Below are 22924 nucleotides of genomic sequence, written 5' to 3'. Positions count from 1 at the left end.
CCGTGACCTGGGGATTAAATTAGGTAACAGCAAGACAGAGCAGAGGGGGAAAGGAATGTAGGTGTTGTTGGTGAGACTGGGAAAGGGGAGAAATGTTCAGTGGCATTGCATAGTGAATAAGAGAGGTTGAAGAGTGAGGGTTGAGTGAGAACGTCATGCATGAAGATGGAAGAGGGGTGGCTGACAGGCAGGTGCTCGGGGTGCTGAATGAATACTTACAGGATATGGGGCGGTGGCTGGGTGACATTGAGACTCAATCCTTCAAGACTGGGTCTGCTACGGAATGGCATGGCCTGGGGTGAGGAAGGGCTGAAAATGTTGGGGCGCTGGAAGTCATATAAGGTATGGGGTTATGTGAGCCTATGAGGTGAGAGTAAGTGGGGATAGCTAATAGAGGTATTGTTTCTTGACAGAGAAGAGGACAGATAGCATTAAGAAAAAGGTGATACAGATTTGGGGTCAATCCACAGTTAAATGGGCTGAGGATCATGGACAGCGACAGTCATGTTGACAGCAGGTTGGATTAGAGTGTATTGGATGAGGAAATTGTATCAGATTTGTGTCATGGAGTTTAGCGGAATGCGTTGGGACCCTCTGCTACCCACATTATTGGAGAAGGGTGAGAAGGGGCCTCGGCTCCTTATGGGTAAATTCACTTAAGAAATAATGACTTCTGGCAATTGCTTAGAGTTACCGAAGATGGTGAAGAGAGACTTGAAGGTAGGGCAGAACAAATGGAAGAGCACTGAGATTTGTGGGACATAGCTGCTGTCCAGGAGGGTATGTAGAAGGTCTGGTAAACTATTGGCTATTAACAGGGCACTTAAACAGGTCAACAGACAGATATAATGGTTTTCCACAATTCGTAATATAGTGGTAGTGAACCACACAGAAATTGAGAACACATAGCTGATGCTGTTCCAGGAGGATGTGGTCTATTTGTCGTCCCTCAGGAAAAGGATGCAGTTGATAAAAACAATGGAAGTCCTGGAAGAATTGTGGGGAAAGAACTCTTCAACGTGGGGTGAGGCATAAAGAACACCTCAATTAAGGGTATTTCTGGGGGTGGCAATAGAGAGCTTAGATTAAGACCGGGGAGAACAGATAAGGCGAAAGAGCAGAATCGTGGGAGAAAATAACTTTAAGCAGGGAGAAAGCATAGAAAACTTAGGCCTGCAAGAAGTCTGAAAAGATGTAGATTGAAACTTATAACTAAGGTATAGAAATAGGAGTTATTATGTAATATATAGGATGGTCTGGTATTAAAGGAAGGGACGTTTGGTGCTTTAAAAGGGAGGGTATTTTGTAGGGGAGGGGCTTTGGCTAAAGTTCGGGACGTGTAGAATAAAAGTTTACGCTGAAGGATGCTATGTTGTGAGCTCTGCTTGCTTCCAGTAGCACAGCCTTTTTTAAACAAAATTCAAAGTTTCTGGAGTCCTTCTTCCCCAAAGCGTGGATCTAGTACTAGTCTAGGGCTGACCGATTTCCAAAATCGAGTCTGGAGAAATCATCAGTTGGTCCTGTGGTCTGAAAATGGCATCAACTTGACCATTTAGTGTACACTTAGCCAGCACTGAAACAAGCGTGCTACTTTTTTGGGAGCATAATAATGAACAAACTAACTCTATTCCATTTTCTCCTGCCATAAACCATGCAAAAATGAGTTACTTTCAATTTAAATAATAAACAAGAGGGAAGGTCACACTCGCACTTACTGCTCCAAACTTTTTGAGGGAAAAAAACTCTCAAAAAGAGGATTGTCTCAAAATCACCAGCGGAAAAATGTCACTCATGCTCAGCTGGAGTGCTATGTTATAACATGGGTACCCCATACGTGGTATAGGGCAATTTGCGTTTTCAGTGTTTGGTTTTGATTCTGATTGTAGTGCATTCCACAAATGAGGCACAGTTGGCCATAGTTTACGTGCTAAGAATTGGTGCGGATGCTCATGTCCCGTGAGTCACACGTCGTATATAAAATGGCAGCCATGTTGGTTGGAGACACTTTTATGCAAAGTCTGTGAAAATAAAGCCTAGTTATCCACATGGCAACAATTTTGCGCACAGTTATTTTATGCCTTCAACCAATCATACATGGCTGCACGTTTATATCAAGAGCTCCTCTTCTTTGGCCATTAGAAGTGGCCTTTTTATCTGGGCCATGTAAATTTCTTTCGCAGGCTCACCTCAAATGGCCACTGTGTGTCCTCACCATGCCATGGCCATGGGCCATGCTTTATGACAGCAATGTGTCATGTCTGTGTCTACTGCTACCATGGCTGTGTCATGTGACTCATCTATCCTACTAATGTTTCTTCATGGATGACGTTTCTGGCATGTGACTTCATCCTTCTGTGGTCTGGATACCTGCTCATTATGGGATCTGCGACACAACAGAAGGCACTGCATGGGCACCAGTATTCCTGTGGTCAGACTGCAACAAAAAATACACCCAGATACCAAAATGAAAGTGCCCCCATTACTGAATCAGACAGCTAAAGAATTGGCCCACATTTTGCAAATCGTTCAGCTTTCATCTTGTAAAAGACAAGCTGTATTTGTGTTTTGTAAGGGTTGTGAAATGTGCGCAATTCCATGAAATTTCAGCAAAATTATGCAGACTTTTACATAGTTAAGTGAAATGTAAAGCTGCAATTTTGCACTATATTTTAGGGCGCAGTGCATCCATTTTTTGAGCTAGAATTAATATAAGCAAAAGCACCATGAACAACAGCCGCTCGCATTCAGTTGTTCTATGTATTCACAGTAAATCTGTGAATTGCGTGAAATTATGCTGAGTGGCATAATGGTGTCCTTTTTTAAATTTCATGTAATGCAAGCGTGAAGCTAAATTTCCCAGAACTACCTGAATTCACGCAGGCTTAACTTAAATTACATAGTGTTTTTCAAGATATTGGAGCCTATATTATGTGTGCTTGCGGTAATCTAAGGGAAAATAACTGTAAAAACGGACCCACCAGACCATAAAAATGTACCACAAACAGCCAAGAAAACGGCCCGCACACTGACCTGTAGAACACCTTTCTTGCACTGCCAGATTGCCCTACAGGCCAATTTCGCGCTGGGCTGGGGTTGTTTGTGTCCTGACTCGGCTTTCCTCGCCCATGCTGTCGCATGCCCTCCACCCCCGCACACACTTACAGTGCACTGACAAAGAGCGCGTGACTCTCGGTGCACATTTTCACTTGCTTTGACTTGTAATTGAACGCAGCCCTCGCGATCGGGTCTCGAGCCCGTGCACCACCTCTGGGCGCGTGGTATAGAGTGTATGAGTTTTGAAGGGGGGCGGGAGGGGGGCATGCAGCTGTTTAATTGTCTGGCCGGGGCCCAGGCGAGGTCGTGTGAGGCAGCATTATATTTAATTATCTGACTCACTCTGACAAGGTGCGCCCTGTGCTGACCCTGAGTCCATAACTGACTGGGAGTTGCGCCAGGTAGTGGTTTGGGCAATACTTGTTTGATTTAATCCCCTTTCTTCTCAACGTGCTTCACTGACCCCATAACCTTACTACAAGTCTCACGCATTTCCGATTCCACTGGCCTCAAACGCCTCTGTTCTAAGACACTAGCCTTGCAAACGCCTACGTATTCATTCATCATATTTTTGTGTGCGTTATGTAACCCCTGGGTGGACAGTCTAATCCTCCATTACAGGGACTTCCGATGAATTCATCGACGTCAGTGCAATCACACTTACTGGCGCGTCACTGGCGTCATGCACTTCCATGGTGCATCCCTCATTCACACATCATTGGCCTACCTAGCTTGTGAAAATAATTGCAGCCTTGCCCCACACCACCCAGCCCGACCACTTGCACCGAACCTCACCACACCTCATTGGCCTCATATGCATCAGAGAAGACTCACTCATCACCACGTCACACCTCACACACCTCACTGCAGTCTCTATCATTTTACAAACTACTGACGCCATGGGTTTCAAAGAAGTCTCCCTCATTCCATGTGCCAGTGGCCTTGTAGGAATACCAGTACATTTTCTATATCAAGAGCCTCATAAACAAAGGCTTTCGATATATGTGCATCTGTGATAACATCTCACCAGATAATGTACTGCCTTAATATCAAGACATGCCAATGGCTGAATAACGTCAATAGGATCACAACATTTGTCACACCATGGACCTCACGTATTTTCATGAAATTACTCGTGGACTTCATTGGACCCTCACTCAATCTCGCATCACTGAGTCTGTATAGTTCAACAGTGCCTTCCTCAATTCCCCAGAATTGGCTTTGAATTACAGTATTTCTTCAAACCACTTGCCTCGTACACCTAGGTCATCATTACAAATGGCCAAGAAAATCAGCCAAGTTTCTCCAAGACCCACCACCAGTGTTACAGTTACAGGAGGTAGGGGTAACTCAGATGGTGGTGAAAATCCGCCTCCTTATGAGTTGGACATTGAGAGTCCAATATGAAATGAAGAATTACTGTCGGAATCAGTAGTACTACCAGGAAAATTGGAAAGTACTGGTCTAATTCCCTCATTGTCAATTGTCCCAAGACTTTCACATAGAGATTTCAACTTCTATCAGCAGCCAAAACTGTGTTATTCTTGCCTCCACAGTAAATGCATCAGGAGAACAGATTTGCTCCATTAATATGCCCTGTGGAACATGGTTGTGTGTATATCTTCGGAATGTGTGCTTCTGGGTGCTGTAGTCGTGACTGCCTTTATGCTCCATCTCTGCAGCTCCTCTCTTCTCCCACTTTGAGGGGAATCCACTTGATTTCCCAACCAGGGAATTACTTCTCCAAACAGTGTAGGATGAAGCACTCAAAAATCTGAGACGCTTGAGTCTTGTTGGACTTTCTGCAGGGTTGTCCCCAAGCTTTTGCCCTTCTGAGTTCTGAACCCATTTTTGTTGGATTTTAGAACTTAGCACTCTTTACCACTGCTACCCAGTGCTAAACTGGCATGTGCTCTCTCCTTTAAACATAGTAAAAGTGGCTTGCACACAATTGGCACATTTAATATACTTGTAAGTGAAAGTGAAAGCATGGGAAAGAATTGAGTATGGTACTAAAACTCAATCCAAGCAAATATAAATTCTTTATAATGGACTCCTGTTCAAAGCCTTGAACTCAGTTATAAATCTCAGCTAAACTTCAGCTTGAGCAAAAGCAGCATCAACCTGACGTGCATGGATCTGTGATGCTTTTTGGCATCAAGCTATGTCTCCAAGAGGCTGTGAGCAAATTGGAATGTCACTGGCCTCTTGGCCTTCCTCTCTTTCTAGGGATTATTGGCTAAAAGCCCTAGACAGTTGAAGTAGCCTGGTTTAACTGGCAGCTTTACAGTAACCATCTCATCTGACAAAGAGGTGTGGTAATCAGCAAAGGCCAAGTGCAGATTATATGATCGTGTAGCAGTGACTCTGCATGGCTAGAACACTCCCCCACTCCAACATGAAACGCTCTATTGGGGTCCTTCCTTGTAATCCCCAGCACGCTTTAACCTTTGTCTGGATTAGCATCAAACTTTAGTCACGCTCCTCGGCACAGATACTGGGGAGCATCTCTGAGCTTCGTCTGGGGATCCTCTGACTCTGCTGAGTTATGCAGAGTTCTAACATGTAGCTGCCCCCTGTTCCCCTGATCCAGAGCTACCTATAGGACAGTGAGGTCCAGTTTTGACTGTTTGAGATATCTGGATCAGAACTACAAATCTCTCTTCGGGGTTATAGAGGCCTCTCACCCCTTTCAGCTGAATGAGGGACTTCATGGGTACTGGGGACCTTTGTGCCCACAGCACTGTTGGCTGCCTACAGTTCCAAATATACAGCAGCCCAGTGGTTTAGGGATCAATTGCATAGCCTGAACAGCTAGATATTATTTGAAACTGAGCATGTGTGGTTGGTTTTGAGCTGACCTGTGATTTTTCTTTTAGTATGGGATAGGCTTGACTTGCATATTTCATACTTTCCACACTAACATGTTAGAGGATTTCACTTGAGAGATTATAGTTGGAGGGATGCTCTTGATAACGGTGTGAGAGCCAGGGTTTCAATTAATTTCTTTCAGGTCTGTAAGAAAGGCGTTAAGTTTTGATGTGTTGGGTTTCAGAAGGTGGTGGGCATAAATCCTTTTTTGTAAATCAGGCAGGATTTTTTGCCTATGTCTTGGTTTTCGGCTAATTATGTCCTGGAAGGAGGTCTGATGTGCAAAAGAAAAAAGAGGTCTGATTTGTAATTGGACTTTCACAGGGATTCATGTGCATGTAAGAGCATGGGAGCATGAGAGCAATACGACCCTTGTAGTCTGCCATAGAACAAGCACAGTGCAATTACACTGATATTTTTATTTGAATGAATAGGAATTGGTTGAGAAAAAATGTGAAACCCCACTTTAAAGATTTTCCTTTCACATCTTAATGCATGCTTCCCGCTTCCAATCTTTAGCGAAAATTGATGTAGGGCAGGCTTAGTAATTCACTTATGACACGAGTCCATCATGTGGAGTATTGCCATTTATATCCTGCAAAGATTGGGAAAGCCTTTTTGGGAGAACACTCCTTTTTCCCATGACTGTCATTGAAGAAGCCTGTAGCTTAATGCATCCTTTTCTGTTGATTACGTTGTCTTTACAGAACTTTAGAGTTATGGCTGCTTGATGTCTTTTTGTAGCTAGATAGGTTCCTATGTGTCAGTGATGTCTTTTTGGAAAAAGCAAGTCTTTGTTTTCCATTTGAAGGGTAGGAGATCACGGTGGGTGTGTAGAAGAACTGAAAATTATTTTGTAATGCTGTGTCCGCTCCCAAAGAAGGATTGCACTAGGGCTTTGCTTTTGTGATTGTAGATTTTCTTCAAAAAGAGGAAAGCGCTTACAAATTGCATCCCTGATTCAGTTTGTTGGCTTGGTCCTTTGTTCACAGGGTTTGTGCTTCAAGAGGCGAGAAGTGAAGTGATTTCAAGTACAGTAGTGATGTAGGGAATGAGTCTGACTCCTGTTACAGTCCGTGCTGCTTTTGTGAACACTGTAGGTGTGGGTGGGTGAACAGCAGGTGGTCTAAGGAGTTGTGTGTTGCTGTAGTAAAGCATAGCCATTACAATGACATTAACCACAGTTCTGTAGTTGATGACTGTGATGAGTGCTCTCATTTCAGAGGAGTAAATGAGATTGGAATTGGGTAAATTCTATTGTGGATGAGGTTGATTGGCATATGAATTGAAGAGTTTAGGGGCACGCCCCTGACAGTGTTCTGAAAGCCAGGTGTGAAGAGAGAGAATTTTGTTTTTCAAGACTTAGAGTAAGGGATTGAGTGTAGATGGGGTCAGTTTCAGAACATCTAAGTTTTGATTGCCATCAGCCAGGATTTCAGGTGGATTATGTTTGGTAGGGAGGGGGCACTGTTGTAAGGCTGTCTCTTGCGTTTTGATGCCCAGGAATGCCATGATTCCCATGAAGGTCTCCAGAAGCCTCATGCGTAGGCTGAAAATCACAAGAAAGAGTTGCACGTCTTAGCTGACTCTGCAGAGTATGTAGAGATTAGAGGGTTCCAATATTTTGATTGGAATGTGTTGCAAAGAAGAAATCAATTCAGAGCATACATAATGTATAAAAAGGTGGTGATAAAAAAAAAGATTGGTCTTGCTATTGCCCAATTGGTGGAAATCATGTTTCACCACCCGGAGGGTTAACTTTTGTGTGCCATACCAGAGCCATGGCTTGAGCTGTTGTAAACTACAATAAGAATAGTAAATCTGTACTTCCCTATATGCATTTGTTTTCTCGATATTCTGTTTTTCGGTATTTTGGCCATTGCACATTTCTGTTGTCAATATCTCAGCATAAAGCCTATTTTGTGAGTAGTTCGTGTGGTATGTGTTTTATTTCTCTTTTTCCTTTTTGTTCCTGTTTGCTTGTTCCTGTTTATTCCATTACGAATGCAGGATGACAAGTGCCCAAAAAAACAATCTGAACTGGATGAGATACGTAGAGGTTGGCCTGCGACGTTTGGAGGTCTCTGGAGTCTTTGGTACATACGTTTGTTTTTAGGGAAGTACAAGACTTCATGCGTGTAAGAAACTTCTCGAACGTCTTGTTGCCAGGAAGTACTTGATAATGGCGAGCACTTCTTCGCTGAAGATTTTACTTGGTATAGTGTTGCAGGCCTTCTTTTCTGTTAGGACTCAAGCAGGTTCTGCCACAGGGTGGCTGTAGTTCACAGGCCGGGTTGAAAGGATTCCAGATGAGTCCGACTATCTTTCGGTTCTCTGACTGCGGATGGGAAAAGGGGAAGACGGTGGCCTCTCGTATTCGCCAGTTCGCGTGCACCGGCGGAAGGGAGCATTACGCCGCTCCTTCGCACGCGCATTCTGCTAATCCACTCCCCTCAGCTCCGTCTTTCGAGGCCCAGGCTGGCTTTCCAGGAAAAGACCTTGAAACAATTTTGTTCGTTCCGGGGCGTGAGTCCAGGAACAGGCTGGCTTTCCATAACGACGAGGGGTGGCACTCATTTTGGGAACAGATGTGAAGGAGTACTCGCAAGGGGGGACTGACCATTCTGTCGGGCGCAGGCGGCAGGCCACGGGGCTGCTTTAAGAGCAGGACCTGCTGTTACGACCCAGTCATGGCCCCATTCTTGTCACAGACTTGGGTCAACGTCTCAAAGAGCACATATTTCACAGGTCTTAATTTTCATTCCAGTCTGGCCCTACTTAAAGATGGATTCGCCTAAAGGCGAACATTACTCACTACGACCATAGCATCTAGCATCTTCCCAGGGCAAAAGGTAGAGTCTACGCCCAGAAGCAGGATGGACAACTGGAACACCAGGAGACTTCCCGACAGCCTGGATTCTCTGAAAGGCTGGTAGGCCTCAGCAAGAGTCAGTCGGATTTAACAGCTAAGACTGACTGAGTGAAGGGACTGAGGCTCAGAACCAATTGTTAGGTTCAATTCTGATAGGCAGGCAGGGCAGGGGTAAAGTCAGTTGCATGACATTCACACATAGGAATGAAAGTCTGGTCAGGATAGACCTCTAGGAGGCGCTGATATGCCCTGAAATCTTCCACTTCACAGGTAAGGCTAGCGTGACTCTACTCCTGTCTTTCCTACTCACTGAATAAAGCATAAATACGAACAAGTACCTCTAAGTCCATCTTACTGGACCGATTCTTTACCCTTTGTTACAGCCCATGGACAGGACTCTGCCTTTTTCACTCCAATACTTTTTCACCATCCATCAGTCTATAGGCCTTCCTTCCATTTTTATTTGGCCCTCACCAAGCACTACCTATTAAAAACACTAAGGGGCATATTTAAGAGGGCCTAGCGCCTCCTTGTGCCACATTAGCGTATTTTTTTTATGCTAATGTGGCCCAACAAGGCTAAAATCGCCGTGCCAGATTCACAAAGTGGCTCAATACTAGCATTGTGCAACATTATAGCCCCTTGGTCTACATTATGTCTGCGCCAGGCATAATGTATGCAAAGGGGGAGGGGGGGGGGAGAAATGATTTCTTTGCACCTTTTTTTCAGCATTTTTAATACCTACTCAAAGCAGGCGTTAAACGGGGGCATGCAATTGTTTTCAATGGGACCCTATGTAATGTTGGCGCTAACCCTGACCAGTACATAAATAGCATCAGAAATTAAGATGCTATTGCTCCCTACCCTGTGACATGGTGGCGGTAAGGAGGGCGCAAAGGGCTGCGAGAAAAGTGGAGCTACATGTAATGTACCTCCATGTTTCGTAAATCTGGCCCTAAATATGTTATCTTCCAGAATAAAGCTGTTGTAGTTGCTATCAAGTCTGAGCCCAAAGACTTGTTTCTACTAAACAAAGCTACGGCTTGACAAAGCCTTTTACCATTTTCAAGCATATTGTTTTAAGCATAGAATTAGCAAGTGTCCATGGTCATGTGGCAAAATGGTATTTTAAGAAATACTATCTAACATAAATATAGTGTTCTACATATTGTTTATGAAAATATTTTCCCACTGGATGTATATTTTCTACAGTTAATTTCAATTGATCGATATTCAGGACACAATACTCATGTCAGGGATACAGATAATGATTTTCTGGTACCACACCACAGTCCACACCAAGCTGAAAAATGCGAACGGTATTCCAGGCATAATAATACAGACGAGGATTACTATAATCCCATCCGAGACAAAGTGGAATAAGTGAAAATGTGGTCACTTTTTTAGCTGGACATCCATAGCAACTGATATAAGATTTAGGGTGTGAGGAATCTGAATGTTGGTGTTGTAGATGTGTTTCCTGTAAAGGGGCAGCTCTCTCATATAAAGCCAGTGAACTACCCAGGGTTTCCTAAATGACGATGCGTCCAATATTTCAGAACATGCTCTATAGATAGAGAATTTTAGAAATGACCTCCAGAATTTGACAGAGAATTCAAGACAGTGCCTCCAAAACATGACACAACATGCAAGATGTGGCTTCTAGAGATAGACAAAGTACTTCCGATGTGACTGCTAGAACTGAATAGAATATTTCAAATATGGTATCTAAAATTGGACATAATGTTCCATATGCAATCTCTAGAACTGTACATGGCACTCTGTGTGGGGTTTCAGTAAAGTATGTAGTCTCGACCTGCCAACTTTTATCCGGGGGATGTGGATATTATCACACCAAGAAGTTATCCGCTATGATAAAATCCCCACAACTCATAATTTTTGATATGCAAGTTAAATTAGTTACTGCATTGGACTTGAATTATATGGGGCACTCATAATCAGGTCCTATGTGGCTACATCAGACTGACTGGGATTACGCACTCTTACAATATATCTAACTATTAAGGAAAGTACTGGTAGATGCCAAAACTGCCTTATTAGACACATAGAAATAAAGTAGGTTAACTTTTAAGTTTAAGAAAATGGCAAAACAGTAAACATTCTTTCCAAAATTTCTAGTTTGTGACTGCTGGAATTAACATAGCACTCAATTTAAGGATATTACATACCAAATAACTCTAAACGTATATATCTTGTACACCTGTAAACATGTGGCTATTACACCTCACCTAGTTCTCTTTGTGTGGAAAAAAACACATCACCAAACACTACACTTGTTGATGTAGCAAATCAAGTAGCCGTAAACTTGTGGATACCACAATACCTAGTCTTATGGATATCAGAAAATCACTTAGGGCCTGATTTAGATCTTGGTGGATGGAATACTCTGTCACAAACCTGACGAATATCCAGTCCGCCATATTATGATCTCCATAGGATATAATGGGATCATAATACGGCGGATGGGATATTCGTCACTTTTGTGACAGTGTATTTCTCTCCACCAAGATCTAAATGAGGCCCTTACATCTGCACTTGCAGATATTGACTCTCACACAGCCCTAATCTTGTGAATATCACTTATTTTCCAGATCTAGACTAGTGGATATAACATATCAGCAAGCCCTCTACTTGAGTACATTTTATATGACACAACTCTAAACTTGTGGATATCATATTTCGTATTGCCCTAAATTTGTGGCTACACCTATCACCTATCCCAACTTGTGGATATCATGTATTACAGAGTTGTGTGCTTATTTCAATATCACTTAGCCTAACACTTTGTTAATAGCACGGTCACTACATTCTCCTCTTGAAACATGGCTAATTTATCTACTGAGGCCTGCTGTAACTCACTGTCACTTAGTCAAGCAAGCAGCTGATTTCAAAATCCGTTTATTAGTCCATAAGGCTTTCTATGAAAATCCCACAAAATCTTCAGGTTTTTGGAACACTTGTTGCCAACAGGACAGCGAAGGGCTGCTTCCCAACTTAGGCCCGCCACCTGTATGGTGTGATACTCATACATATACAAGGGACTTTCCTACTGCCCTCTCTCTTACTGCTCCATCACTCCCCATGATGTGAAGCATCTCACTAACTCAAAATGCACAGGTTTAACTTCCATATATCGGAAATAGCATAACAATTTTGCATGAGAGGCCTATAGAAAAATATGTAACAGGGTTTGAAAACAGGATGAAATACTGTGATTCTTATACATGACTAATGGGCATATTTAGAGTTTTGTGGGCAGGATAGCAGAGGACATTGCCTCCACTATCCTGAGGAACCTCCGCCCACCAGCCCCATGGACAATATTTCTACATTGGCAGGAACTGCAATCATGGCAGTCCCTGCTAATGTAGGATAAGGTTGACTAACAGTACCATCAGCCACGATGGATGTCCGTCAAACATTTTAAAGTCTCAAAGTGGGAGTTTGTTTTTGAAAACCCCAAAAAAACTAATGACCCCCACCTTGGGAGTTTTCTCCCAGAGATTGGGGGTAAGTGTTTTTTTTTACTGTCCCTCATTGCCAGGTTTTTACTGGCGGTGAAGGACAAGGGAAAAATGCATTACACAGTTCACCCTAAAAAATAGTGGATAGTATAATGCAACTCCTCTGCTCTATTTGTGCTTAATCCACCGGGCTTCTGAGGGAGTATTCTGTCAATGGAATTCTTAAGATCTGCCCTTCTCTCTGTAAAGTTTGTGATAGAGTACCTTGTCTGACAACTCTTATTCAGGCCCTGACTCCCTAACATTGGGCTCCAGTGGAGTAGCATGCTTTAGTGCCTCGTCAGGGATAGTAAACACTATAAAAATATTTATTCATAACATACCTTATCATACCTTGAGGCAGACCTTGTGGCATTCCAGAAAGTACTGAAATCTCTCTTGTTTCACAAGGCATTTGCACCGCAGTGTAGCAAATTGCGTTGCCAGTCTTCAACCGATAAAGAGAGCATCCATTCATGCTTATGCAGCCTCTGCATTCCTTCAAACAAATATCACAAGGTGATTTTATGGATCTGGTTGAGGCAAACAGGCCTTACTGCTGGCCTTCTGACCCTTGTCCACCACAAATCTTCAAGAACCTTCTTCTAACTACCTCTGCTGCCACACCAGTAAGAAGAATTATCAACAATTCTTTAACAACAGGAATCTTCCCTGAAGACCTCAAAAAGCCATTTAGACACTTATTAGTAAAGAAAACAAACCTGGACCTTTATGACCTCAACAACTACAGACCGATTTCAAATGGAACTTTCCTGGGAAAACTGATAGAAAGAGCAGCATTCACCCAGATGTTACAATTTATTGAAGATAACCTCATACTTTCAGATTTCCAGACAGGATTCTACCCATGAAGAGGCACAGAATCTGTCATTATTGCCATCTGGGGTGACCTTAAAAACAGTAGACCAGAACGAGGTTGATGCCCTACTTCCCTTGGAACTCTCAGCTACGTAACCACCGTACTCAAACATTAATGTACATCATATTCCTGTGTATATAAACATTTATAATTCGATTATATGTATGCATCTAGATATGTATATTTCTCTTTACAAATAAGTATAAAAGTTATGGTTTTTAAAATATATAGATACTCTTTAGGACTGCTTAACACATGTATATATTACTTAAAGTTAAATATGTATATTTTTGTATGTGTGTGTATGTATATATATATATATATAAACAATGAAGAAGCTTCCAAGGAAGAACGCACACTCGGGAAATCCCAGAACTCAAATAGAGTAATTTATTTCACACACTACGCGTTTCGGCTGTCTAGCAGCCTTGATCACGGCTTCTTCATTGTTTCTATTTTTAACCGGAGTGCTCTGCCGGTTCTCTACGCACCACCTCTCTCGGGCCTCCAGGAGCCCAGCTGTGAGCATTGCTATAGTGAATATATATATATATATATATATATATGTATATGTTATGTGGATGTATGTGTGTGTGTGTGTATATATATATATATACATATATATATATATATATATACACACACATATATATATAAATATATATATATATAATTTTATACTTAATATTTATATAAGTCACTGCATAGTTTTCTTATATGTTATTTGAATAGATGCTTATGGGTTGCTGTTTTATTTATATATCACAATATGTAAATAGTATCATACCTATTTTTTCTAAAAGTATATCACTACTTATATACTAAGGAAAATATTAAATTAATAAATATTAGTAATACAAATTCAGAAATAAATTAGCTTAAAGAACAGCAACACTTGAAAGCCTGAGTTAAAAAAAAAAATACTTTAAATATCAATATATTCTCTTCCTTATACATGTACACCCTCTCTATGTACTTATGTATCTATTTATTTCTTTACCTTTCTGTAGAAGAAGAAAAAAAGCTTTGACTGTATCCAACGCACTACTCTATGTCTCACCCAATACCTCTCTCAATATATCCTCTGCCTCCACTCTCTGACTCATCCCAAATCTCAATCTACTACAATGATCTGCAAAATAGACTCTTCCATCCTCTATCCCTCCTTGGATCACCCCAGACTGTGATCTCCTAGACAACCCTTTCTAAATTCTTCCCTCATGTGTTCCTATTTTGACTCACACCAAACCTAATTTTAGTAGTATGATCTCCCCAATCCATTTCTAGAGATTCTTCCCTCCTTCATATCCCCTTTTACTCATCCGAAACCTCATCTTACGCCTGTGATCTCCCAAATACTACTTCTATCCTTCCCTCCTCTATCCCCCCTTTATTCTTCAAACCAACCAGCAGGCAGTGCTCAAAATAAATCATATTTCCCTATACTAATCCACGATAAATCCATTTTCAGGTCCAGATTAGCTTGCTCCTCGCCGAAAATTGCTTTGACGCCTCATCAGTGGTAGTAAGCGCTATATAAATACAATTACATTTATTTTAAAAGGGTCCCCCTGCCTCTCTTTGTGTACCTTTCCTTCTACCGCTCAGAGTGGTCCTTATTATCACGGGTGCTATGCAAAAAACCCAAATAAATGAAATACACGTGTTCATGTTGCATACCACTTAGGAATATGATATCACTGCACAGTTGGGACAATCAAAACTGCATAGCGTTATTTCTCTACATGTTGTATATCACACAGTCATAACTGTAAACTTGCAGATATTACACAGTTATATAATTATTGCGCTGGGTCCGTGCCATGTAATCACTTTCTGCAGTTCACTACTGGTTAACAGTACGACGATAAGTTAGAAACATAGCTTAATTATTAGCCCCTTGTCAGTGGGAGTATGTTGAAAAAACAGAGAGAGCCACCTAGTGGTGACAGGAGGTGCATGCTCTTACCTCACTCTCTTCCTCAGGTGGTGGCGGTGGTGGTTTAATCACCTAGAAAAATTAAACAGTCATAAGTTTATTCTTCAGAACAGTCAATTCTTTTCACTTCCTAAGAGAAGAGTAAGTTAATTGAAAAGATCCCTTTTTTCTCTGTACTATTTGTATTATGTACTTCATGCAGCCAGTGGCACACCCTGAAAATGCTGAATTATGTGTATTACATTACACCCTTAGGCCTCTGTTATATGAACGCTTGCCTTCCGGGGCTTCCTGTCACATGACAAAGGCCCTTCCTGGGAGTCCATACTTCCTTCTTATACCCTCAGCGGATCGGTATGAGAATAGCAATTATAGCCCAGACTTAATAAATAATTTTGTCAAAGGAAGCTTTTTTGCTATCCTAGAGCCTCCAAGGACATGATGTAAGGGTGAAAGCGTATTTTTCGTTCCTGCAGTATTTGACTAATAAATAAAAAATGTTGGCTAATATTTTATCCTTGGCTTTCAAGAAGACCACTGCTGGCTTACTAAAAGGCAAATTTCGCAAAGCTCAGAGTGCGACTGGTGTTCCAAAACCTTTCCACAGCCCTCATATCTGGAAGAAAACTATCATGCAACCTACCTCACAAATAGTGTTTTGGCACTGGACTTCCTTCCCCTGTTTACTACCCGGAAGCTGGATTATTCTTTTATTTTAGATAGTCTTTACTACTGGTGTTTGCTATGTTTTTAACCATTCTTATTCTTGTCAGACATGCGAAGTAAGGCACATGATACATTCTGATGCTCAGGATAACACAATTCAAGCCATTTTTGGCCCTCATTGTTGGAACTCAAATAATCTGACTAAACACTGTAACAAGCATTGGCAAAGCCAATTGGTCTCATCTATGGGAGAGCTACTGGCTTTGTCAGTTTCTGTGAGCCATGTTCTATAACAGCCACCTGCTGCGCACCATGGCTGAAAGTTAGAAAAAAAAGTGCCATGATGCTGCTAGTGCTGACCACAAGGGGCAGTGATCTGTTTTCATAGAAAGGGATTATTCTCTGCCTCCAGAAAAAAATCTTTAATGATTTTACATCTGAGATGAAGTTCATTGTGTTGGCCCAAAATTAAGACAGCGCCAAAAAGGAGCACAGGGCCATCTGCATCTTTGTAGCATTTTGAAATCCACTGGCACAACTTTTGGATGCTTTTTTTCTGGCAGAACAGGAGGGGAAAAGCAAGAAGGGAAAGTGGTGAATGGTACAAGAATCAATGGGAGAGGGTCAGACCAGACAAGCAACAGCGCAGGAGGATGGTGAGGGGGTGTTGTAGCAGAGCAAGCAACAATGGAGGAGGACTGGGTGGGGGTGTATGTAAAAGGAAAAAAGTACCACTGAAATGGCGAGCAGTGGAAGGACACTGGGAAAGGGAAGCAATACTTGAGCCATACTCCAGGGTAGAGGGAAACACATGAAGAGGAAGTGAAACTGGCAGTCACTGATCAAAGTGAAGGCAAGGGAGTGTTTAATGAAGGGATGGGGATGTGTCCTGCCTGAGAAGAAATAGCCTTTGTCATGCAGCCTTTACAATTCCGGACCTTTACCTCACTGGTAAGTGCCACAAAGGTAGGTAGTTGTGCCTTTTTAACACACCGATTTAACACGCAGGTAAGTCTTTTTTCGAAATGTCATACCTTTTATGTTATTTAAACAAAACATAATGTTAGGGTTTAGAGATGGGTAGAGGCAAAGGGAGGTATAGGTGACTTCAGATTTCAAGGGTGGGTAGCGGTAAAGGGAGGTGAGTGTGACGTGATGGTTCAGGGATGGGTAGATGAAAAAGGGAGGTCAGGGTAACTTGAGGGTTATGGGATGGTTAGTAATAATGGGAGGTGAGGGTGACTTGAGGATTCAGGCGTAAATGAGGTAAAGGGCGGTGAGGGTGACTTGAGCATTTAGGGCTGGGTGGAGGTAAAGAGAGGTGAGGCTGACATCAAGGCTCGTGGGTGGGTAGAGGTAAAAAGAGGTGAAGGTGGCTTGTGTGGTCCAGGGTGGTTAGAGGTGAAGGGAGGCGAGGGTGACTTCCGGGCTGAGAGGTGGGTAGAAGTAAAGGGAGGTGAGGGTTTGTGTTATCCAGGGTGATTGAAGGTAAAGGGAGGTGACAGAGACCTCAGGGCTCAGGGATGGGTAGAGTTAAAAAGGAGGTGACAACGACTTGAGGGTTCAGGTGGTGATATAGGTTGGGTAGGTGAGGGTGATGTTGGGGCTCAAGGGCCGGTAGACATAAAAGGAGGTGAAGGTGGCCTGAGGGCTCAGGGGTGAGTAAAGGTAAATGAAGCTGAAGGTGGCATGAGGGCTCAGGAATGGATAGAGGCTTGATGTTTCAGGGATGAGTAGAGGTAAATGGCAGTGAGGGTGGCTTGAGGTCCCAGGGATGGATGGAAGTAAAGGGAGGTAAGGGTGACTCGATTGCTCCGGTGTGGTTGGAGATAAAGGGAGGTGAGGACTTCTTGACTGCTTAGGGATGGGTGGAGGTAAAGGGAGGTAAGGGTGACTTGAGGAATCCGGGGTAAGTAGAGGTGAAAGGAAGTGAGAGTGACTTGAAGGTTCAGGTTTGGGTAGAGGTAAGGCCAGTAAGGGTGATTTTAGGGGTTAGGGGTGAATAGAGGTAAAGGTGAAACAAATATTTTAAAATCACTGCATGATTGATGATGAATAAAACATCCTCTAAATTATAAAAGAGGCAACCAACACATAAATAAATGTGACATTGATTCAGAAAACACATACTATATGGCAATAGTCTTAAATGAAGGGAGTATGTTTAAAGTTCAGTTTCATCATCAATAAAAGAGACCAATAACAAAATCTATGTTTCAGAAATAGGTCACATGCCACAAAGTTTCGTTATTGCTAGTTGTTTGCAATCAGCTCTTGGAAATACCAGGAAGCACGAGCTTTAACTATGATGGTTTCAACTAGTCTTGCAAGCAAAAAACACAAAAGGACCATCACAATCTGAGTGCAAGCAGTCAGAAAAACATTAGCCTGGAAATCAATCAGTCCTTGGCCATGCTCCATGGAAGAAAACAGACACATGGAGACAGAGTGAAGCCCAAGTAAAGCCAACACAAGCTGACACATGCTCAGAAATGCAAAGGAAGAAAATAAGATTTAAAATGAAGCCAACCAATGGCAAATAATAGTGGAATAAAAGCCGCTTTTTAGAGTTTTTGTTTTTTTAGAAACAATACATTATCACAGCTCGTGACAGTGCATGCGTTGTCTCAGGTGAGGCCTAAAAATGAACCACCTCCCTGTTTTAGGTCAAGCGCGCAAGCGCTCTGGCCTGTAGTAATCTATCTGTGGGCTTTTAACCACACCCACCACACGCCCATCACTATCACTCGTTTTTGGCCTTGCCTTTCAAAAATCCTTTGTTATCATTGGTAAATGCTTTACATTTGTCCCTCCTTGGGGTGGTTTTGTAACCACCTTGGCCTTCGACCCTGTTAAATGGATAATTGCACTTTTGCTGATATGTTTAACTGCGAGTGAACTTCTTTTTCCTTTTTTGTCTCTCCTTCGCGCTCATGCTCATAGCGGCCATGGTACTTTGAATCAGCTTGCTTTTGTCAACTGTTTTACTTTTCATTTTCAATTTATGTGTCAAGCAAAGTCCACTTAGGAATTTAAAATGCTAATAGCTCTACCTCGTTCCTCTTTGCCAATACTTGTTTTGTTACAGTCGCTGATGCAGCCTTATAGACTTCAAGTACAAAATAAACTGGCTCATTCATTGTCTCGGAAAGAATAGCAATGAGCCAGCGAGCATGCTTTGATGTAGGCATTAAAAATCCTCTTCTTTGGTGCTACTGGTCCTCACTGGTCCTCACAAAAGCTCGTGTGAGACACCATTCACAATATGCAGAGTTAAAGGAGCCGACATTACGACTTGAGCAGAGAAACTATTGTGGTGCAGTCTTTCCTGTCACGTGACCTATGACTAAATTTACATACCCATAATTCTGTGTCACCTCTGAGTCCTCCTGTTGTTTCTTTTTGGGGCAACGTGTTTTATCAATGTACCAGATTACAACAACTTTTATAAATTGGTGGTATTTTAAAGAGTTTTCTAAGATGAACTTACTAAACTAAATCACCCTGACAGTCTGAGGAACCGTGTTTCCTGGCGCCACAGACTGCGGCCTTGAAATGTATACTTTGGTTTCTCTTTAGACTGAATAGATCTTTCACCTTTTGCTAAAGATTTCCATGGAGAGGAACATTTAAGAGTTTCACTCAATCTTTGAAAACCCTGCCAAGTGCAGGGTTACCCTCATTTAATAAACCAAAGTATAACTATATAGTAGACAGATTGATTATTTGCAATTTCCTCAAGTGCAACAACATTCTTTTGTTGTCTGTTTTGGGGAGTGATTCTTACTGTGACAAAAAACTCCATATCATCCAAAAGGACCCACTACCATGTGGGAAGCAGCGATATATAATGACAAGTAAGGAAGGATCAATTAGTAAATAAAACATGTAACTGTATCCAATCTGGTTTTTATTTCTGGCTCAGCTCTTGCTTCTCCTTTCTTACTGATTATTGAGATTTTATTAAAATACCCTCTGTGACTTAACTGTAAAGATGTTTTAAGTATAGATTTACAATGTACGTATATTTCTATCATGCCATGGTCTAAAGACCGACTTTGAAACTGGTGAATAAAATTTGAATCCAGCACAATTAACCTCCTGCAATCCTGGGAAAATCACTTGATCATCCAATGCCTAAAAATCGCAGGCACTAGCAAATACAATAGGTCTTACTTCTGCAAGTTCTATTGGCTTTGTCTATGCTACTTCTTAGCCGTGTACAGCAGCATGGCTGCTATGCAACATGGCTGAAAGTAAAAAAAAAAAAAAAAAGTGGTATGGCGCGGTCAACACTTGCTCCATCATAGCGCTTTTTAATTTTTATTTTGAACCACGCCGCGACTCTGTAAAACATGGCAAAAAAGATTGACAAAGACAAAAGGTCTCGCCTAGGTGAGACCTATTGGCTTTATCAATGCTTTTGGAAAAAAGCGATATGATGAGGGTAGTGCTGGAGAGTCTAACTTATTCATTAGGTCGAGCACGCCAGTGCTTTGACCTGTTGTAATCTAACTGTGGGCCTTTAAACACACCCACGGCAAGCCCATCACTATCACTCGTTCATGAGCTTGACTTTCAAAAATCCTTTGTTATCATTGGTGCTTTACGTTTGTCCCTCCCTGTAGAGGTTTTGTTACCACCTTGGACACTGACCCTCTTACATGGATAATTGCACGTTTGCCGATACTTTTGACTGTGGGCAAACTTCTTTTTCCTTTTGTGTCTCTCCTTCGGACTCATACTGTCTGTGAAGCTTTGAATCGACTCGCTTATGTCAACTGTTTTACTTTTCATTTTCAATTTATGTGGCAAGAAAAGTCCAGTTAGGAATTTACAACGCTAATAGCTCTAACTCGAGCAAACGCGAGACCTATTGCATTGCAAATGCTTGTTATGTCCTTGATTTCTTTTGGGAGAGACATGGATGGATGGCAATGGTTTGACCATATTGTTGACTGTGAATTTGAATGAGTGCCACTGTCTGTTCCACAAAAAAACTGTTTCAATTCCCCGATGAGTTATAAACTACAGAGTTCCTCAGTCACAGCACTGGGCTTGCCATAAAATATTGTTGATAAAATTCAGTGAATGAGGAGCCTTCGAGGACGAAAAGCAATAACAGTTCTGCCTGATGACCTCATCCTCCTCACGTGGCTGCAATGCTACTTGAAAAATATGCTGTATTTTCAAAACAATTCCACTGATAAGAACATACTGTTTCCTCACAAAAATAAAACCAGGTTGCACAAGAGTTATTAATGAGCGAGCTCATTAAACTCCGAATACTTCTGAGCTGGTTTCTAAGAAACGCAAACTGTTGTTGTTTCTTCATCTGGTTTGAAATTGCAAGAGGGAGCTGGTGGGTGGTGTTCGAGTCCTGGCTCGGCGCCACTAGTTTCCGTGGTTTCCATCTATTTCTTTCTTTGCCATGGCCTCCAAAAACGTGTCCCGAGACATTGGTATTTCATTGAGTACAACACAATGAGCAGATCCGAACATACCTTTCATCTCCCTGGCATTTTCCCGGTAGGCCGGGGCCCTTGAAGGCTGCCTTTGAAAAACAAAGTCACCACTGGTGCCTTTGTCACCTTCCACAGCTCTCAGAAGCAGGCATGGGGAGGCTTAGAGAGAGAGAAAGAGGGTCAGAGGGGGAAGGAAGAGAGAAAGGGATCAGAGAGAGGAGAGAGGAAGAATGGATGGATGGAAAGAGAGAGAGTGTGCGGGAAGACGGAGGGAGCACGGCAGGTTTGAGCGTGTTTGCCATGGGTTACTTTTGGTTCCTCAGTCTGGCCTTGACAGTAAGCAAGGATGCAGGAAGGCAGCTCCCCACACCTTTGAGTAAGCCGCAGCAAGAGGAGTTTTAGGAAGAAAGATGCTAGGACACTGCCTAAAGTGGTGTGGATGTCACTCACGGAAGCCACTGGTTCGGTTCGGTAATTCGGTTACTTTCTTCCATCATGTCACTCAGAGAAAACAATCACTTCAGCCTTCACTTATGATACAGCAGTACATCATTTTAAGCATCTCAATTTCAGACGACAATGATCCCCTCCTTTGTGTAGAACAAGTATCAGGTTACTAAGTACAATAACAATCTAGAATTTCCTTGCTGCATAAAAGCAGTCACCAAGAGCAAACAATGACTCAGTGCTTCACCCGGGCAGAAAATATATTACCAGTAATAATGTGGTACCTAAGCTGCAGAGTCCAGAATTATGCTGCTTGTCTTCTATACAGCCTCAGTCACTTTCCCCTATTGCAGGTGTCTCCAACAAGTAGCTGTTAGCTTGCCAGCTGCCTAGAAGTAGGTCTCCTGTGTGTAGCCTCATCTACTAAATTAGCAACTTTTGATTGGTTAAATTAGTATATGTATACCTACATTGAAAAGTGAGTATTCAAGATGAAAATGTGTATATTTCCAGTCCCCATAAGCTGATGATTGGAGAAAAATGGCTAAATTTAAAAAAATGTATTTACAGTTGATATTTGAGTGATAAATCACATGGCGTTAGGGAGACTTATTAGTAATATTATTACCTTTTTTAACATTATTGCTGGCAACTGTGCCTAATTCACTGCGGTGATCACTTCTGGTAATTCTTGCATATAGTGTACATTATTGTATTCTTGTCTGATTTGGTCATTATTACAATACTTGTGATATTAGTAGCACAGAATGATTTTCATTGAACATAAGTAACTCTTTTTACAGAAAAGGTTGGAGACCACTGCTTTATTGGCTCCCTAAAAAAAAAGAAAAACCTTCAAATCCCTTTGTATCAGTCAGTAAAATGTTATATGAACAGCGCTGATGACTGAGATGTTTAACCCTATACCACCCACCTTGAAGACTATGGTCTGCAGATCTCAACCCACAGTTTATTGTGCCATTCTGAAACAAGAAACTTGGTCGAAGAATCCTCCATGCAGATGCATCATCTGTGTGCAACTGTCTTCCTGTGCAGCTTTAAGCAAGCATTGAAAATGACTTTCTCGTTCTAATGCTCCTGAAAACCTACTTCTTCAAGCAGACATAAAAAATAACTTTCTCAGACTGAGAAGGCTTTTTAAAACCCACTTGTTCATGCAGTCGGATCCTGAAAATCCCTCTCTTG

The 22924-nt window shown here is 42.0% G+C and overlaps 1 protein-coding gene and 1 non-coding gene across 2 annotated transcripts in view; one reads left to right on the top strand and one right to left on the bottom strand.

Annotated features, from left to right (window-relative positions):
- Positions 1-22924, bottom strand: part of ANTXR1 (ANTXR cell adhesion molecule 1) — a 398881-nt gene that overhangs the window by 120353 nt on the left and 255604 nt on the right. Inside the window, exon 14 of the mRNA XM_069214185.1 lies at positions 15171-15212. Within this exon, the coding sequence (XP_069070286.1) occupies positions 15171-15212 (42 nt within the window). The remainder of the gene's footprint in view (positions 1-15170; positions 15213-22924) is intronic.
- LOC138266740 (U5 spliceosomal RNA) lies at positions 19366-19481 on the top strand. The gene has a single exon (XR_011199670.1). It is a non-coding gene; the product is annotated as a U5 spliceosomal RNA (small nuclear RNA).

Source organism: Pleurodeles waltl, chromosome 11 (genome assembly GCF_031143425.1).
Source record: "Pleurodeles waltl isolate 20211129_DDA chromosome 11, aPleWal1.hap1.20221129, whole genome shotgun sequence".
Lineage (NCBI taxonomy): Eukaryota > Metazoa > Chordata > Amphibia > Caudata > Salamandridae > Pleurodeles > Pleurodeles waltl.
This window is presented reverse-complemented; position numbering and strand designations above follow the sequence as displayed.